The 17,976-nt window shown below is 35.7% G+C and overlaps 1 protein-coding gene across 2 annotated transcripts; it reads right to left on the reverse strand.

The window, feature by feature from the left end:
• Positions 1–5,229: 5,229 nt before the first annotated feature.
• On the reverse strand, positions 5,230–9,943 carry LOC142617465 (cytochrome P450 714C2-like). Of its 2 annotated transcripts, none has more exons than XM_075790346.1 (5): positions 9,521–9,943; positions 8,626–8,846; positions 7,226–7,467; positions 6,522–6,891; positions 5,230–5,917 (listed from the first exon to the last, which is right to left on the reverse strand). In XM_075790346.1, exons 1-5 carry the CDS (start codon positions 9,837–9,839, stop codon positions 5,492–5,494), a joined length of 1,578 nt encoding a protein of 525 aa, XP_075646461.1. In that variant the 5' UTR covers positions 9,840–9,943; the 3' UTR covers positions 5,230–5,491. The 2 variants fall into 2 exon arrangements, with proteins under 2 accessions (XP_075646461.1, XP_075646460.1); XM_075790345.1 differs by having other exon boundaries at positions 5,235–5,917; positions 8,620–8,846.
• Between the last annotated feature and the right edge of the window lie 8,033 nt (positions 9,944–17,976).

A 17,976-nucleotide genomic window follows, 5' to 3' on the forward strand; every position in this document is an offset into this window, starting at 1 on the left:
CAAGTAGCTAAGGTATCCCCTAAGTGCCCCAAGTTGGAGCACTTCTTTCCAAATATTAGATTATAACCTTTTGTCCATTTATGTTTCTCTCCCCTCGAAATGTTTCAAGCCCCAACTCTCCCCAGTCTCTTGCCTTTTATACACTTTCATTAGTAGAGTTGTAATGATGAGAATATTCCATCTATGCGTAGGCCTTGCCATTTTCAGTTTTTGGGTGGCTTCTTGGGTCTAGGCTACTATTCTAGTGTGTCCAACCTCATGTTAGGGAGTGGGTCCTGTAACTCCACCATTGTAATGATTCTCTAATAACTTGAACTTGACATCGAATTTTGTGCTCAGATGGCGAACTCCTCTAAGGCATTATTTCTTGTCGGTATTTTTTCCCCTCCTCGAGAAGCAGGTGGCATCTATTCCGAACCCATCGTGGTAACTTGATGGTTTACATGTTGGTCTAGCTTAGACCTTGTACAAGCAGCTTGGGCTAGAGATTAATGGGCCTCGGCCTGAGCTCGGTACGTGCCGAACTTTGTTCACCCACAACCGCCCTTAAGCAAATAATAGTAGGTTATTAAACAACATTTTTAAAATTAATTTAACTGAGTTTTGGTTAAACGAATATCAAAAAAGAGATATCAAGGGAGAGAGTGTTTTCCTTAGGTTTGGGATGAGACATCATTTGTTCAAACCTCAAGAGTGTAACTACTTAATCATTAACTAATTAATATACCTTAACCTTTTTCTTTTGGACACAATCATTAACAAAACTTTAGTTACTCACTAACTCACTAAAATATGATATTGAGCTTAAATATGATATTAACCACGTAAAATGAACATGCTCTCTGTTTCGTAAGAGGTATTTTGATATGTCCAAATCAATAAGTCTATGCCGAAAAGAAGTCTTTTGAGGATTCCATCAATGATAAGAAGAAACCATTTTTGCATATATAATAGTTGCACATTGATTTAGCTTGATGCATTTGTAGTAACTGTACCATCCAAGTGCCAAGCATTAAAGATCTTTTTTTTTTTTTTAAATGTAGTTTTCTTTAATAAGATTTTGAAAACATACATCTCCCATGAATATGGAATCCATATGTTATCTTCATAATTTATATGTCAAACATGCGTATTTGTTTCAGCTGATGCCATGTATGAAATATCAATAGATTCTCTCCATATAATGCTAAGCGTGGTTACAAAAAGAGAGTAGTTGATGAAGATTACAGGTAAGATGTATATTGCTTCTAGTTCAGTTGTTGACCAACAAATAAAATTTAGAAACTGTACCACTAGATTAGTATACCATGGCTGTCACTGTTACTAATCGTTTTAGCACTTTCTCATTTTTCAAGCTTCGTAATATTAATGTAGCATGTGATCCATGTCTTTGCTTCATAGTTTTTACACCTCACCAAAACTTTTTTGGTATATTTTAGTATTTATCACTAATCGAATCATGGGTACATTTTGTTTTGTACTGGCTTGCTAGTGTCAAAGAGAGGCAGAATGTTGAGCCTCCTCCGACTCTTAACTTTTGCTGTATCTTATATTTTGTAGGATCATGCATAAGATACCCCTAAGATAAAAAAAAAAACTATTGATCTATATAAATAACATTATTATGTGAATATTAGTATCTGCTCATTTTAAAGAGGAGATCGAAAAAAAACGTCACTAGCCCTATGGTTAGTAAGTTTGTTAATGCAGGTATGACTTAAGTCGAAACTTTAGTAAACCCCAATGTCTTGTATTGACAGTTGATACACACCAGCCTGTTAGCCGGGATGGTGTACCCCTATTCCATAAGGCCCGTGAATGTTGGACTTGGAGACTCCCGTTCAAGGACAAGTCCTCATAGGACCGGCTCTAGACATTTTGGGGCCTTAGGCAAAAAAATAAAAAATGGCATTTTTTATATTTATGTATTAAAAAAGTTAATACTTTTATATCATAATATATATTTTTAAAATTTGTTTTCTTAAAAGACACAAAATATCTAATAAAATTTTTGCATTTAAGTTTTTCTAATGTCTCTTTTTTGAGATGCAAAAGGGATAATTTTTCATTTTTTTTATAATCCTTTAGTATTATTATTTCCTTTTTTTTTAGTTACACGTGTTCCAATGTTTTTTTTTTTTTTTTTTGGATTGAAGTCTTTTGTTGTAGTAATACACAACTAAAAGGTCCAAAACGTAGGATTTGGAATAAAAATAAAACACATCCCATAAAAATTTAAAATAAAACCCAAGTTTAATTTTTCAAGCTATATATATGCTACCCATTTTTTTCCAAAATTTTGGAGCCTCCTTCCGGGCCTTAGGCCATTGCCTAATTGGCCTAGGGGAAGGGTTGCCTGGGTCCCCCCACTTAATAACTCCACTATTAAAGGTTATATTATAATACATATGTTACTCATGCGACTTCCTGTATATGTATTCATACTAAGGGTCCGTTTGGATAGAGCTTATTGCTGAAAACTAAAAACTGAAAACACTGTAGCAAAATAATTTTTAAATGTGTGAATAGTATTGTGGGACCCATTTTTAATATATTTTTTCTGAATAAAGTGTTTGTGGGTCCCATGAACAGTGCGTAAACAGTGCATGAACAGTAAAATTGGTCTCCAGCACAGTAAAATACAGTGCATGAACAGTACCGGTTATTGTTCATGCACGTTGAAAAAAAAAAAAAAAAAAAACGCAGAATCGCTGGACGTGGCCACAAAACACCCAATCCAAACTCAGCCTAAGGCTCCGTTTGTATTGCGCGTCTTTGACTCACTTTTGCGTGTGTTTTCTTATTATTATTATTATTTTTTCCTTGAAGCGCCTCTTGCACTGTTCATGAGATGAACAGTGCAAGTAGGAAAATCTACCGTGTTAAAAGAGTGAACAGTGTTATAGAAATTAATTTTTTATCGTTTTCAGTTTTCAACAAAATAAACGGTATTCAAAGGCACACTAAGTACTCGAGCTCCCTGCTCTTGCTAGCAATTACAGACTCTTGTCTTGTGCCTTCAATGTTACTTGTTGCTACAAGTCGATCGCAAACAAATTTCTTGGTCATTCCAAGGCTTCTTGATGATTTGACGTAATTTTTGTAGTTTCAACCTTTTGATCATACGTATGGATACAAATTTGAAGAATTTTCTCATGAAATCTCTCTTTTCTACTCATAAAATGGAGTTGGGAATAAAGGGAAAAATAAGATTTGTTTAGCCCTAGTACATCCTCTTTTCTTACACCAAACAGTTACAAATAAAATTGAAAAACAATTACATTGAACCTTTAAAATTTTTTTTCATTGAACATATTATAATTCCTTTTATATAAAAAAAAGAGCAAAAAAATGAAAAACAATAAATTCTATGATAAGAAAGTTGAATAAGGACCAGTTATACACAACAACTCTCTCTTTTGTTCTTTAGATACGATATGATATAAAGCTATGGTATTTGCTCCATGAAAATTGCATTTTATCATTAGCCTAAGACATCGATTAATTTTTCATGTAGATGAAATTTAAACTAAAATCCCTTAGTCATAGTTAAGAAAGAATTTATTTTTCAATCCAAATGCAATTATTAATATATGGAATTAGTGTTATTCAACTTGCAATTGATTGATAATATATTGGATGATATATGAATGTTAGTTACTATAGTCTAGAAGACCGGTTTCATTAAGCAAGGTGGGTGCCTAATACCATCACTTCTTGTGACATAGTCTCCTAGTTTAGATCAAGGGTTCAAGTACTTATCCAAGTAACTGTCAATCTCTAAATTGTAATTAGGAAATAAAGCCATGTACTTTATCTTAAATTATATCTAGGACCAAAACCATGTTATTTCCATTGATCAATGTACATTCATTCTCAAATCAATAAAATGATAAAATTTTCAATTCTGATTTTCTTATTTATTCTGACAATTAAATAAGGGTGACTCCATTGTGAAACCCTTAATCTAAAGGAAAAATATAATCAGTCAAACTTCCATTTTGAGAGGCAATAGGGTTTGCCCCAATTCCAAAACAGGCTGGGGCACGGTCTCTCATAATCTAGTCTTGAATGGAGCTATCAAGGAGAGATAGGCTTCTCAATCTGCATGGGTTCTTTTGCCACATCAATCATATCTGGCCTTGCTTGATGTTTGCCAATGGTACAGGCCACTGCTACAAAATCTTTTAATTGTCGTGCTTGATCTTTGCTCACTCCCTCTCCTAAAATTTTTGAGTAAAAATTTTTACTAAACCGATCATTCTGAATGTGAGCTTTCCCATTTTCAATTATTGAGCAAAATTTTGTTCCTCATCCTGCATTGTCAGACTTCTTCCCAGTCAAGAAAACAAGTAGAAGCACCAAAGCAGTAGACATCATTTTTTTTTTTTTTGGTGTGACAGAACTAGATATCACATAGTTAGGGTCAAGGTAACCAAAATTCCCTTTCACATCATCATCAGCATGCAATAGGTTAGGAGGAATTTCTTAGCCAAAACTCAAAAGCCAAAAAAGGGTCTCTTCCTACAATTTTTTTTTTCCATTTTTGTTCTCAGTAAAAATGAGATTACTGAATGTCATTTGGTGTAATAGTTAATTGTTATGTAATACCAATTTTAAGTTTTGAGATTAAAACTTGAAAGTTCACTTTAAATAAAAAAATTTATTAAATTTTATATTTTTATCCTTTTACTTTTTTTTTTAAACCTTAAACTTTTACTTTTCACACTAAAGTGGTCATTGCATAATGCCAACTATTGAACCATCCAAATCCCAAAATGCTTAGGGGCCCAAATCATTTCTACTTGGGCAAAAGACTCATTTGGATATAGCAAAGATGGGAGTGGGACACAACGCAACCCAAGCAATCACATTTTGGGCCAAAAAAATTATCTTGCCAAGGGACAAAACCTGAAACCCATACAAAACAAGAAGAGTCCAGCAAAACTCTAGCCTTTAAAGTAACATGGATGCTTCTTTTGCCACCAACAAAATAGCGTGTGCTTCATCCCTGTTTGCCAATCCTCTAACATGAGAGCTGGTCCAATAATGGCAAATGGGCATTTGAAAAATGAGATGCTCTAGGGTCTCTAGCTCTATCTTGCATTGTGGACATACGTCATCATCTACTCAAAACCTGGTAGAAGAAAAGGTATCTCATGTGCCGAGTGCATACAAAACTTTTGTTCCGATAGAGAGGGTGGCTTTAGAAAGAGAGTTGCTAGAAATTGCTTAGTATTACAAGATTAGACATGACTCCTATTTCTAGGATCCAAGCATCCCAATTACTGTTCATTATTGCTTCAAATATTTACGATCAGTAAAAAACAATGTAACCAAAGGAACTATAACAACTTCTCCAATTGCTACAGAGTAATGACACGAGATGTATCAAATGTGCCCTTACATAAAGATAATACATATAGTCTACATCTCTCTCATCTTTTTATCTTCTTATTACCACCAAAGCCTTTCTCAAAGATAGGAGATGTCAAGTTGTCCTCACACGGAGAGTAACTCCATGTTCAGGAACAAGAACCAACCTAAATGTAGGGGAGTGTTGGTATGTCGGCGATAGTGAGAAGCAAAACTTGGATAGAATGAGAGATAAAATCACCTTCAGTTCTGTCATGGCAAAGTGTTGGCCAACACAAACACGAGACCCTACTCCAAATGGCATATAAGCTTGGGGAGTCTTGCAAGCCCCAACAATCCCATGAGCAAATCTTTCCGGATTGAATTTGTGTGCATCAGGTCCCCACAAATCATAGTGCTGTTGCAATATTGAGATTGGAATCTGCATGTTTATGCCTTTTGGGATCATAATGTCTTTGAATGTTATGTCTTCCAGGGCCTCTCTGACCACAAAAGTCGCAGGTGGGTAAAGACGTAATGTCTCTTGGATAACCATTGTCAACTGCCATCAAATACAAGGTTAGTGAACCTATGTCAATGTATGGGTGTGTCAACTCTCACGTATTAATTTCTCAATATTGAGTACATGGTTTTAGAACTTGTGAAGCATTGATGTTAATCTCTCCTTGAAATATTTGGTAACTAATGTGTTAAGTTCTTTATGTGTGAAATTAAATGAAAAAAAAAGTGTTTTCAACCTCAAAGGCATTATTATAGGAAGAATATCCAATCATGTTACTAGCCACTTGAAGTCACTTTTCCAACGATACGTCAACGGGGTATGAAAATTCATTCCTGAACTTTTTTCCAGACACCACCTTCAATTCTAAGGAAATCTTGCATTTATAAGTGCATATGATACCAATATATGTGCAGAAGCATTGTTCCAAATATAGACTACATATATGCACAGAAGCACCATATAATACACTCCTACATGCATTCTTTTTCTCTCTTGTTTGCTGGGATATTCTGAATTAACATGCATCCATATGTAGTGGGAGTGTTTTCTTGGAAGATAAATAAAATCAAGTACAGAAATAGCTAAAACTAATAGTACTATTATGCAGTAACTAGAATTATGAATTTTAAAGAAAAATACATACCGTTTTCATGTTTCGGAGCATGTTGGCATCCGGTAGACTATCCCCAACTATTTCAAGCACCTCAGCACGAGCACGAGCTTGCCATTCAGGATGTGCGGCTAGCAACATCAAGCTCCATGAGGCTGTGATGGCAGTGGTCTCATAGCCAGCAAAGTATATGCTTTTGCAATTATCCACAATGAATTTGTCGCGAGAACTATCTGTTGATGGGCCATAATAGCCATTATTACTTTTGGCACCCTCAAGAATCATTTGTAAAAGATCCTCCTCATATGATGCTTCAGTGCGCTGTTTTACCACCTTTAATATCATTGAGTTGATCTCTTCTTCAAGTTTCCACATAGCTCTATTGTTTTTTCTCGGCAAGAATCTATAAATTATACATAACATCAAGTTTGAAATATTTAGGAACATTCATCCCTAGCGATGTTCTCTCTCTTTTTTTCCCCATTATTTATAAAAGAATAGAACTACCCCTAGTTCTCTTATCTCATAAATCCTCATAGCCCGTAAAAGGCCAGGGTTGAATCTAAATCCTAAGGCCAGTGTTAAATCTAAATCCTACTATTTTAAAGAGAAGTATCATTAGGCTATAAGAACACTAGTCAATTAAAGATGTTCATGGACAACAAATCAAAATTTGTCAATGTTATAGTTTTCTAGTCTTTGTTATTTAGATCAATGGATTCAAAATGTTACCATACCTAAAACCAGGAACTCCTATATTTCCCGTGGACATGATTCCTTGAAGAGCTTTGAGTTTTAAGAATATTTCTTCCCCTTGGGAATAGTTGCTTCCAAAACAGGCTCTTGATATTATATCTGCGGATAGGCTTCTACAATCCTCAATGATTTCAATGTCTGCAATCCCTCCCTCATTTTCAATTCTACTTTCCCAACTTCTTAGCATTGAGAATGTTGAGTCCACCATTAGAATTACCATGCCCTTCAGAAGGAAATGCATATATTATTTGTAGCAATATAAAAGTTTACAATAACAACCAAGCCTTGGTCTATTGAGATTTATTAAATAATGGTATAGTAGTTCTTAGTTCTTAGACCTTTGAAAATATTGTGTTTACCCTAATTCAATAGCCAAGTTGTTACTTAGGTCAATTATGTAAATTTAGGTTAAACATATATCAAACATATCATGCAGTGGAAAATCTAAATAATTAACACAAGACATGATGACCCAGGAAAACTAATGAAACAATCCAGTTTTAAGGTAAAAAAAACCTGGGGAAACCAATCTTAAGAGAACAATTCACTATATCAAATAGAAGTTTACAGTCAAGAATATAAATCCGTAGTAAACTTAACTATGATTATCAAATTTAGCTCTAAAACCCTCAGACTTCTTTGACCTGGATCTGCTTCAACATAAACCTCCAATATAGACCCCAGTCTATGACTCCAAGACCACCCTTGAAGGTTTAGATCTAGCACATTTAATTACTGGTATTTAGCAACTTTAGATTTACCGGTTCTAAAAGTATGTAAATCGATTTTCAATAGTGATTTTGAAAGGAGTAGACACAGAACATTTTTTTTTTTATCTCAAAAGAGAAGCTCAAAAGTCTCTTCAAAACATGCTTTAGAGTTTCCTTTAAATTCAATGTGAATTAGATTTGAAACCTAAATCACTTATTGGATTTAATGGGCTATTGGGCCGAAATTAAATTCTACAGAAATGCAATTCGATCGGTCAAGCCTGTCATTTTTTGAATTCATGAGCCTACAGTTTGTTTGTTCTTGTATCTTGATTTGCAGCACTTTGAGTATAGTGATTAATTAAATTTAAAATTTTGAAGCTTAATATGATGGGACAGTGAAGTAACAACATTAAAACGCAATCTTCACTCAAACAATTGGGAAACTGAAACAATATTGTTCTTTGGGATTGTTGCTGAGCATTGTCCAAAATGACATATCAATATTGTCAAAACTGGACCATTCCTAAAAAATAAAAATAAAAATAAAAATGACGACTTGCTCCAGGTTGGTTAGTTAAAAAAAAGGTAATAAAAGAATGGTTTCGGATTATGTCTTTCTAGAGGGTTACATTGCATATTATGACTTTATAAGTGAGATTTACCTTAACCTTATCAATGTACAATTCAGGAGCAATAATCTTCCTTTGATGGGCCCAAATTGGGCCATTTGATGACAGAATGCCTTGGCCGAGAAGTGGCCCACGATCTTTGGATAGATAAGAAGGTTTTCCAAGGCTCAAAGAAGTGCAAAGGCTGATTTTCTTCACCATCTCTGGATCTGTTATGCATAAAAGCTGTATGTTTCCCGATGAATATAAGAATATTGGTCCTGCCACCAATGCATACTAGCTAGGTGAGCAAGGTTGAAAAAGATAAATTTAAGATTTAGATTTAGTGCTGATATGCATATTTCATCATATATATGATCTTCAAGAGGTCCATAGTTAATATTCTAGGCATGTCGTGGACTAATTGCTAAAGATTACAAAATAGAGGAATTAAAAAAAAAAAAATAGAGGAAACTATTTGCTAGCTATGGCAAAACATGCCATTGTTTCTTCAACTTGTTACAATTAAAAATGTGCATTCATCATTTAAATGAAATCTACTATAATTCCCATTCCCAAATCCCAATCCATGTCCAAGTGACAACTTTTTTTGGAAACAGAAAAGTACCAACTTTTATTATTAATTTATCTTCTGAACAATGCTTTTGTTAGAGAAATATAATAAAGACGCAAAAAAAAAAAAAAAGAACCATCTAATACAAATACAAGGTCATATTGTCATAATATGGACTACAAAAGTTTGTAACTCTAATTACAATTGGAATTTTATGACATCAAAAGTTGTCTAAAATCTGAGCTGCACCCTCTATGACTACTGCTATTGTCTACATATTTTAATTTTCGACTCCCTAAACTATATTTCATCCTACTTTGGTAGTTAGAGAGAGAGAGAGAAAAAGAAGAAGAAGGAGACAGGAAATGACTAGTGAAGTACCATATTCATTTCTCCACTGCTCTAAATGTGGGAAGAGAGTGGAAGGCCAGTAATGAGTAATAGCATCAGGGCGGTCACACTCCTTTGTAGCAGTAGTTTTTGGTGTTGAATGAACTTGGAGTTGAATTCTCTTCATGTCAGGGATGTTCCCAAAGAAGAAAGAAGGAGAAGGTCCCCTTATACCTTGCCTTTGAAGTTTTGCTCTGAGAAGTTTTGGTTTCAAAACCAAAAGGTTATAGAGTTGCATTAACAACACTATAAACCCTCCTATAACCACTGATACAGTGATCTTCGTCATTGGAATTGGGTTTGCTTCCATGTTTCTGCTTCTTCTGCTTCTTTTCTCACTAGACTTCCATCTAGGACCCTTTAGATTCTGTGTGTACTGTTTTCATTCACGTGATGTATGTTAGCCAGCCACATTTTCTATTTTTCTTTTGACCTTCAGCATTTTCCAAGAGAGAGTAGTAATTTTATATTGTGTTTGGATTTTTAATTGATTTGACCAGTCCAATTTGGCTAACTGAGACATATAATATATTAGTATAAAACTATAAATTATACCTTGATATTTTTTTTTGATAAGAATTATAGCTTGATATTGCAGGTTATATGGTCCCCTTTTTGGTTATGATAATGGTGAATGATTGATAAGTGCACCAACACTTTGTCCCAAAATGTCTTTTTCAAGCGAGTTTTGGATAATAATAAGTTTTAGTTTTTCAAAAAAAAAAAAAAAATAATAATAATAATACGTTTTAGCGACTCAACTATTTTTTCAAGTATTATATTATGTGATTAGTGCATAATAAAATTGGTAATTATGATAGAGTTCAAGGGATAGCCAATGCAATTTCTCATTAAATAAAGGAGAAGAGATTTATTTATTCTTTTTTTTTTTTTGAAAGAAAATAGTAAAAAAGGAGAGAGTTCATACTAGTGATCTCATTCTTATAACATATTATATTACTCTTCTTCTTTTTCCGTGACCCACAATTGAAAGGTAAAGAAAGTTATTAATTTGTAAAGATACGAAGGAATTCAAAAAATTAATCTAAGTGTTAAAGAGTATGAATGGTCTTATGAAATTATTTTTACTGTTTATTTTTTGTGATGCATGAAAATCAATGAGCCACTTGTCCATCCAGAGGTGCCGGAAGACCTGCAAGAAGGAAAAAAAGCTACCGAAAGGCATCGATGGGGTGGTGGCCTAAGTTTCTCTGATGCTTAAGTTAGAGACTCATATGAATCCAATAAAACTCAAATGGTAGTAGTTTAGGGGTTTTTTTCTCATGTACCTTTAATTGAATGCGGTCTAACCTTTATATAGTGGGTCTCCTTATTTGTGCCACTATCTTCATGGGAGATGTATTGGCTTAGTGGAGTTAGTGGGAACAAATTATATGGAGGTTACTCCCAAGTTCTGAGATAGTGGATTTATGGAGTAAAGTATATTTGTGACATCTAAGTATGACCATCTATGTGGTCGAGTCCTTTGTGTGGACGACCATAATGCCATATAGATGGTTACTTACGATCTTATAGTGGAAATAAGCAACATGAGATGGACAACCCTCTAGACGAGCTTGCCATTTTATTCCATATTAAAGTCTATGTGTGGTTTGGTTTGCATAGATGTAAAGTTGATCCTGATATTTGGATGACCAAGACATCCCTGGATGAGTCCTCCTCCTAGATGCTCTCCTTAGACAAACGGTCTCCCTGAATGAGTCACATTACATCAAACAAGGGGTTCAAGTCGCTCTCTTCTAGCCTTGATGTAGAATCATTTCCTATAAATGCCCATGATTGGACATTGAGGGTTGGTAGGAAGACCTTGGGTGTGATGCCCAAGGGAAATTGTCCTGAAGGTTAGACGAGTGAGATCTTATGTTCGATGACTAGCATTGCTAGTGTCTGTCAAATGGGTTCATATGAGTATGCTCTCATTAGAGTTGTTGTTGTCCGGAGGGTCGGACAAGTGATATGTGTCAAGTGGCCTAGGACACCTATTAGACACTTTTATCAGGTTCAAACGAGGAGGCTACTCACTAGAAGAGTCTTAGAATGTGTTTGGATTCAACTAAAAAGGGGGCTGCGTTTTGCGTTTTGCGTTTCAAGCCTTTTTTTTTTTCAGCCGTAGATGTTGACTTGTCTTCCGTGAACAGTGCATTCGTGCACTGTTCACGGACCCACAAATTTCACTTTTCAGCCACTTTTTCATTAAAAATGCGTCCCGCGGTACTATTCACACATTTTAAAATTATTTTGCTACAGTATTTTCAGTTTTCAGTTTTCAGTTTTCAGTTTTCAGCAATAAGTTCTATCCAAACAGACCCTTAGTCATTAAGTAAAGGGGTTATCCCTATAGGTCTCCTTTGGAAGAGCCTCAGTTGAAAGAGAGTCTCTTCTGGAATAGCTTACATTTGTTGGACAAGGTGGTTTGAGAGAGTTTCCTTTTTTTTCAAATGTAATGCACCTTGGTCATCCATGGAGTTGAATGACTTACTTTGGGTGGTGCTGGTAACTTGGACTTCCGTATGTGGCACTTGGCCATCTTGGACGACTCTCATGAGGTAATGTTGTCGATTTGGAGTGGCTGCTTTGTCATTGCCTAGTCTTCCATGAAGGTGGACGACTAGCATTTGTCAATGTCAATGGAAGGCTAACTTGGTGGATGTGTCAGATAAGTCTATTGTACAGTAGTAGACAGTTCGCTTAAGGGGTGAGAATATTATTCTCATCAATTTTATTTAAAAATAAACTTGTATAGAACTGAAAAAAAAAAAAGAAAAAAAGAAAAAAAAAAGAGATTTAAAAAATAATTGATAAACAACCAATGAAAATAAGCCTATATTGTGAGCTAGAACTGTTTTTACAACCATGGAAAGCACTTAAAACATTTATTAGTATGATTTTGGTATTTTATAGTCTTTGACTTCTTGTGTTCCTTTTGAGTTTGATAACTTTACATAGGTTAAAGGATCAAGTTTGAGCTAAAAACAAAAAAGGAAAAGAAAGGGAAAAACCAACTTTGGTCCATTATATAATTAAATAGAATTACATCTAACAATCAAAGAAAAAAATAAGATAACAACTTAAAAAACACAACCAAATTAGATCAACTTAAAGTCTAGTTTAACACAAAAATTCATCAACTTAAAATACAGTTGCAAGATTGAATTTAAGAAAATTAAAAAAATTAAAAAATTAAAAAACACACTCACACACAGTAATTACCATGTTGTGTTGGAGAAGAATTCAAAAAAAAAAAATCATTAACTTAAAGTAGAGATGCATGAAAGAAAGAATTATAAATCCACCAAAAGGGGAAAAAATAAAAGAGAGAGAGAGAGAGAGAGAGAGAGAGAGAGAGAGTAAACAATTTCTTTTGTGGAAAAAATATGGATTGAACTAATAATTTATATGGATTGAAAAATATGAATTTACATGGATTAACCTCTCTCTGATGAAACCTCAACACCTTTGATGGACCTCCAACACATGCCACCTTGCATTGCGTTGATGATGTTTAGATTAGTTTCGTTCATGTATTTTTCTCAACCATTGCAAGCTTAGCTCAGAAAATTAAAGGTAGAAAGCTGTAAAAATATCAAGGTGGAAGCACCAATTGCACTTAAGATAAGAAAAGGGAAGAGAGTAGTAATGTTTAGTTAAATCAGAAAGTCGAAAAGATGGGAAAGCGTTAAACGCTGCTAAAAAGAAGAAGAAACGTGAAAGTGGTTTATGGTTGAATTCAATCAATGAGTTTTAGTTTCCAATAGAGGAAGAGACAAAAAAAGAAAAAGAAATAGAGTAGGACAAGGAATGATTAATTACTAGTGAGTTGGGTTTAATGTTGAAACGTTAGCCAAATATGTTGTTGGGTAGACGAGGAGTCCATAATCTAAATGCAAAGCACTTAAGCTTTCATTGAAGTAGACTGAATGGACTGAAATGGGCTGACCTAGACCAAATTTGGCAAATATGGACTGAACTAAAATGAATGGACATAAATGAACTAAACTTGACCAATGAATAGAACTGGATTGAATGGACGTAAAGGTCTGAAGTGGACCTAGACTGAATGGACAAAAGCGTACCAATATTTACCAAATGGACCAAAGTATGTGTTTATTTCTCAAAAGGAAAAGAAGCTAGTAGGCCCATAACAACCAAACCAAGCTGGAAAAGGTTTTAGCTTTTTCTAGTGTGTATTTGAAAAAAAAATTTTGTTGGAAATTGAAACAATAAGTAAATTTATTTTATTGTGTATAATTTTTTTGAAAAAAAATTTTCTATCTCGTCTAAGAAAAAAAGAATATCGAGACAGATTCCCTTTGGTATGCCGACCCAACCTAACTCCCCTACCCAGAGAACTGATGCAAAAACTGCCTTAGTTTCTTGACTTTGACCAGCTACTCCAAGTAATCACAGAAAGTTCTACAATCTTTGATAGTATGCCCACGATCCTGATGATATGAACAGTAAAGACCCTGATTATGCTTTGTGGGGTCACCTCCCATTTTATTTGGCCACTTGAAGTATGGTTCAGCTTTTATCTTCTCAAGGATCTAATGAATAAGCTCCTTGAACACTGTACTAACCACCTGCGCACTAGGATGCCCAGTATCTCCAGGAAAGTCCCTCCTAGGTCTGTTATTGTTATATCTCTCCGACATGAAGTCTCTTCAGTCAAGAGGGGCCAACTTTGCCTTCCCTTTCCCTTGTTGCCAATCCTCCTCAACCCGTTTGTGCTCGTCAATCCAATCCATTAGCTGGCGCATGCTTCGCGTAGGCTTCATTGTCAAGGACTTTCTTAAATCATGCTTAGTAGGAAGGCCAACTTTAAATGTCCTTACTGCCACGTCTTCAAAATCTCAGTCTATCTCATTAAATGTTTTCCAGTATTTATCTGAATAAGTTTTCAGAGTCTCACCCTCTCTCATCACCATGGACAACAAAGAATTTAAAGGACGAGAAAATCTGCTACATGTAACGAATCGGGCCCCAAAAGCCTCAGTGAGCTCTTCAAAAGAGCTAATTAAGCCCTCATCCAGCTCTTCGAACCACCTCATTGCGACAGGTCCTTGGCTAGGGATAAAAACCTTGCACATCAGAGCTTCATTTTTAGAATGAACAACCATCCTCTGATTGAAATGACTGACTTGCTCCATGGGGTTGGTCCTCGTATTATAAATAGTGAAAGTAGGCTGTGTGAACCAGTGAGGGAGTTTAGCCCTATCAATTTTGCTGGTAAAAGGTGATTTTGAAATCTGGCGCAGAGCCTTACTCATTGCGTCATTCCCTAAGCTCCTAGGGGTTAAACTTTTATCCATTTTCCTGTGATAACGCTCCTCTCTATCCAACTGTGAAGGTATAGAAAATAATTCACTAGGAGGTGTTCTAGACCTTGGCCTGTAACTACCATCTTCACTTGAGTCTGTTCCGAAGCTAAGAGGGGACACCTCTCGTTGTTTACGACGTAACTTCCTATGCAAGTGGTCTATCTCCAACCTACGGTTCTGAGTTTCCTCCCCATGTGAGACATGGCTTCCAGTTTTAGAGTGGCTTCTGTTGGTATAACTTGTATGCACACTAGGAAGGTGATTAACCTCATGATCTCTCCTCCTCTCAAGATTAACAAACTAATCTTCACATTGTGATCCCTCAGATTCTTCTCTATTTGATCCTGAACCCACCATGGCTAATCAAAATTGTAAGTGCTTCCCTGTTTCTCATAGAAGGCGCCAATTGTACAGACTGGAATTAGAACCACAGCCCACCAAGAATAATGGATGATGGCCCAATAAGCCCAAAACAATATATTTGTTAGAGAATGGGTTTTACAGGAAAACGTCTCAGCAAATTAAATATGGACTATAGATAGTCGGATTCATGCCAATGAGATTGGAAACACAAATTGAGAGAAATAGCGCTCCTTGGTCAAGTCCGAGGATGAAGTATTCTTATATTATCTCAAGCTTATATTAATACAATATCTTTCTTCTTTCTTTTCTTCCTTCTCATATTTCGTCCCCCCCTTTTTTACGGTGGCCACTGTCTTATATGGTCCTTCCAACCTCCATCCTAGCCCTCCACTTGTTGATTTCGTAGGTAATCTCTTGGATGCTTGTCCCATCAAAACCTCCTGGAAGCTTTGTGAATAGCTATAAACTGAGATAACACTTTTCAAGTGTCATTTCCCCATAAATGCGGCCAGTTGGTTTGGTGCAAAGCATTTAATGTGGTTGTGATAGCTTTCTTCCCATATATTTCTTCTTTTATTGTAGGCTTAACTTTGTTACCTTACTTGATGCTTATCCTCAAAATAATGATTGCCTTTCGTAAAGCATTCTCGAGATGGCTGGGTTCCAACCTTCCACAATACTTTCCTGAAGAGGCTCGGCTCATTGGGAACTATTGCCAATCCGTTATTATCTTCTCCTAGTCTTGGCCCATTGTCTCCAAAACTTAACAAACCTTTTGACCATCATCGGGCATGGCCCACGGCCCAATGCACTTACTTGGCCTATTTATCCTTACATAAATAATTAGTCAAATTATTTAAAAAAAAACGTAAACGTAATTAGTAACATATTAAAATTTTTACCTAAATTTCATACTACTTATGATAATTTTTTTTCTTCTAATTTTTAATAAGATAGAAAGTGTGGTGATTTGAAGGGAGAGGACCGGATGGGTCAAAAGAGAGGATTAATCTCTGGTAGTTATGTTCCCAACTCAGACTTTATTAAAGGGGCACTCAGTGCTGGTTTTCATAGATCAATCAATGATATGGTGAATACAAATGAGCTAGAGATTCTTATTGTGACAGAGACCAAAGTTGGAGGTCTAGGGCTAAAGACATTTCTGACCGTCTTCCTTTTGATGGTGCTTTACACACGGATACAGTTGGGTATGCTGGAGGTTTATGGATTTTATGGAACTTAGATTGCATGGAGGTGGATCATATAGCTTCAACTGAACAGGAGGTGCATGCCATGATTAAGGTTAGGAATTTGGAGTTATCTTGGCTTTTATTTGCAATTTATGCTAGTCCTAGGATCAGTGAACGTTCCATCCTATGGAATAATCTTACTAATGTTGCTGAAGCTCAGTCCTTGTTGTGGATTATGATGGGGGATTTTAATGAGGTACTCATGAGTGATGATAAATTTGGTGGTAGGCCTATTAACTTTAGGTGTGCTATGAAATTTCAGAATTTCTAAGACACTTGTGGTATGATGGATATGGGATTTAGTGGAAATAGGTTTACTTGGAATAATTCAAGAGGTGTGGCTAATCTTATCCAATAAAGAATAGACAAAAGCTTCTGTAACGCGAAATTGTGGCTCATGTATCTAGAAGCAAGTGTTAAACATCTGACTAGGTTGCATTCTGACCACTGTCCCCTACTTATTGATCTAGACAGTAGATCTAGTCTTCACTTGAGTCATCCATTCTGGTTCCAGCCTGGTTGGCTGTCTCATCCGGAGTTCCATAAACTTGTTCAGAAGGCTTGGAGAGATTCTATTCCTCTGGAGAGTGCAATTAAGTCTTTTGTTGATGCAACAAAAATATGGAATAAAGAGATCTTTGGTAATATCTTTGCGAGGAAACAAAGACTTGAAGCTTGACTTAATGGCATCTAGCGATACATTGCATCCAATCCAAATCAATTCTTGTTAAATTTGGACTGGAAGTTGAGAAAGGAATATGCAGAAGTGCTTGCTTTGGAAGAAGAGTACTGGGTAATGAAGTCTAGAATAGGCTTCTTGGTGAATGGTGATCGCAACGCCTCCTTTTATCACACTTTGGTTTTAGCTAGGAGAAGGAGTAATAAGATAGTGAGACTTAAAAATAATAATGGAGAGTGGATTTGTGAGGAAGCTAAGGTAGAAAATCACATCAGACAGGGATTCATATCCTCATATACTTCTAGCATGGAGTGTGGATACCGTAGGCCTTGAAATATTCCAAACTGGCAAGTACGTATTTCCCAGGAGGATGCTGACTGAATATCAAGTCTAATGGTTGATCTGGAAGTTAGAGTAGCTCTATGGTCTATGAAGCCTTTCAAAGCCCCCGGCCCGGATGGTTTGCATGCGGGAACTTTCCAAAGATTTTGACTTTTAGTGGGTGGTTCGGTCAGAGAGATAGTAAAGGAGGCATTCCATTGTGGCGAGGTTCCGAAATTCTTAAATAAAACTTTGGTTACTTTGATACCCAAACATCTTGGTGCAGCTAACCTTAGCAGTTTTCAGCCTATTAGCTTATGTAACACGGTTTACAAGTTGATCACAAAAATTGTTGCTCGGATCAGACCACTCCTCTCTGATCTCATCTCTCCTATGCAATCAGCTTTTGTCTCGAGGAGAAACGGGTTGGATAATATTATTATAGTATAGGATATTCTACACACCATGAGCCTAAAAAGAGGAGGAACTGATTAT

Source organism: Castanea sativa, chromosome 11 (assembly GCF_040712315.1).
Source record: "Castanea sativa cultivar Marrone di Chiusa Pesio chromosome 11, ASM4071231v1".
Taxonomy (NCBI): Eukaryota; Viridiplantae; Streptophyta; class Magnoliopsida; order Fagales; family Fagaceae; genus Castanea; species Castanea sativa.

What these genes read in the sequence shown, in the direction of transcription:
- LOC142617465 (XM_075790345.1), bottom strand. Translation starts at nt 9,839, where the DNA reads ATGGAAGCAAACCCAATTCCAATGACGAAGATCACTGTATCAGTGGTT. An exon ending in TGTACATTGATAAGGTTAAG is followed by an intron (nt 7,468 to 8,619) that starts GTAAATCTCACT and finishes TTCCTTCTGAAG; the next exon opens with GGCATGGTAATTCTAATGGT. An exon ending in ATAGGAGTTCCTGGTTTTAG is followed by an intron (nt 6,892 to 7,225) that starts GTATGGTAACAT and finishes TATAATTTATAG; the next exon opens with ATTCTTGCCGAGAAAAAACA.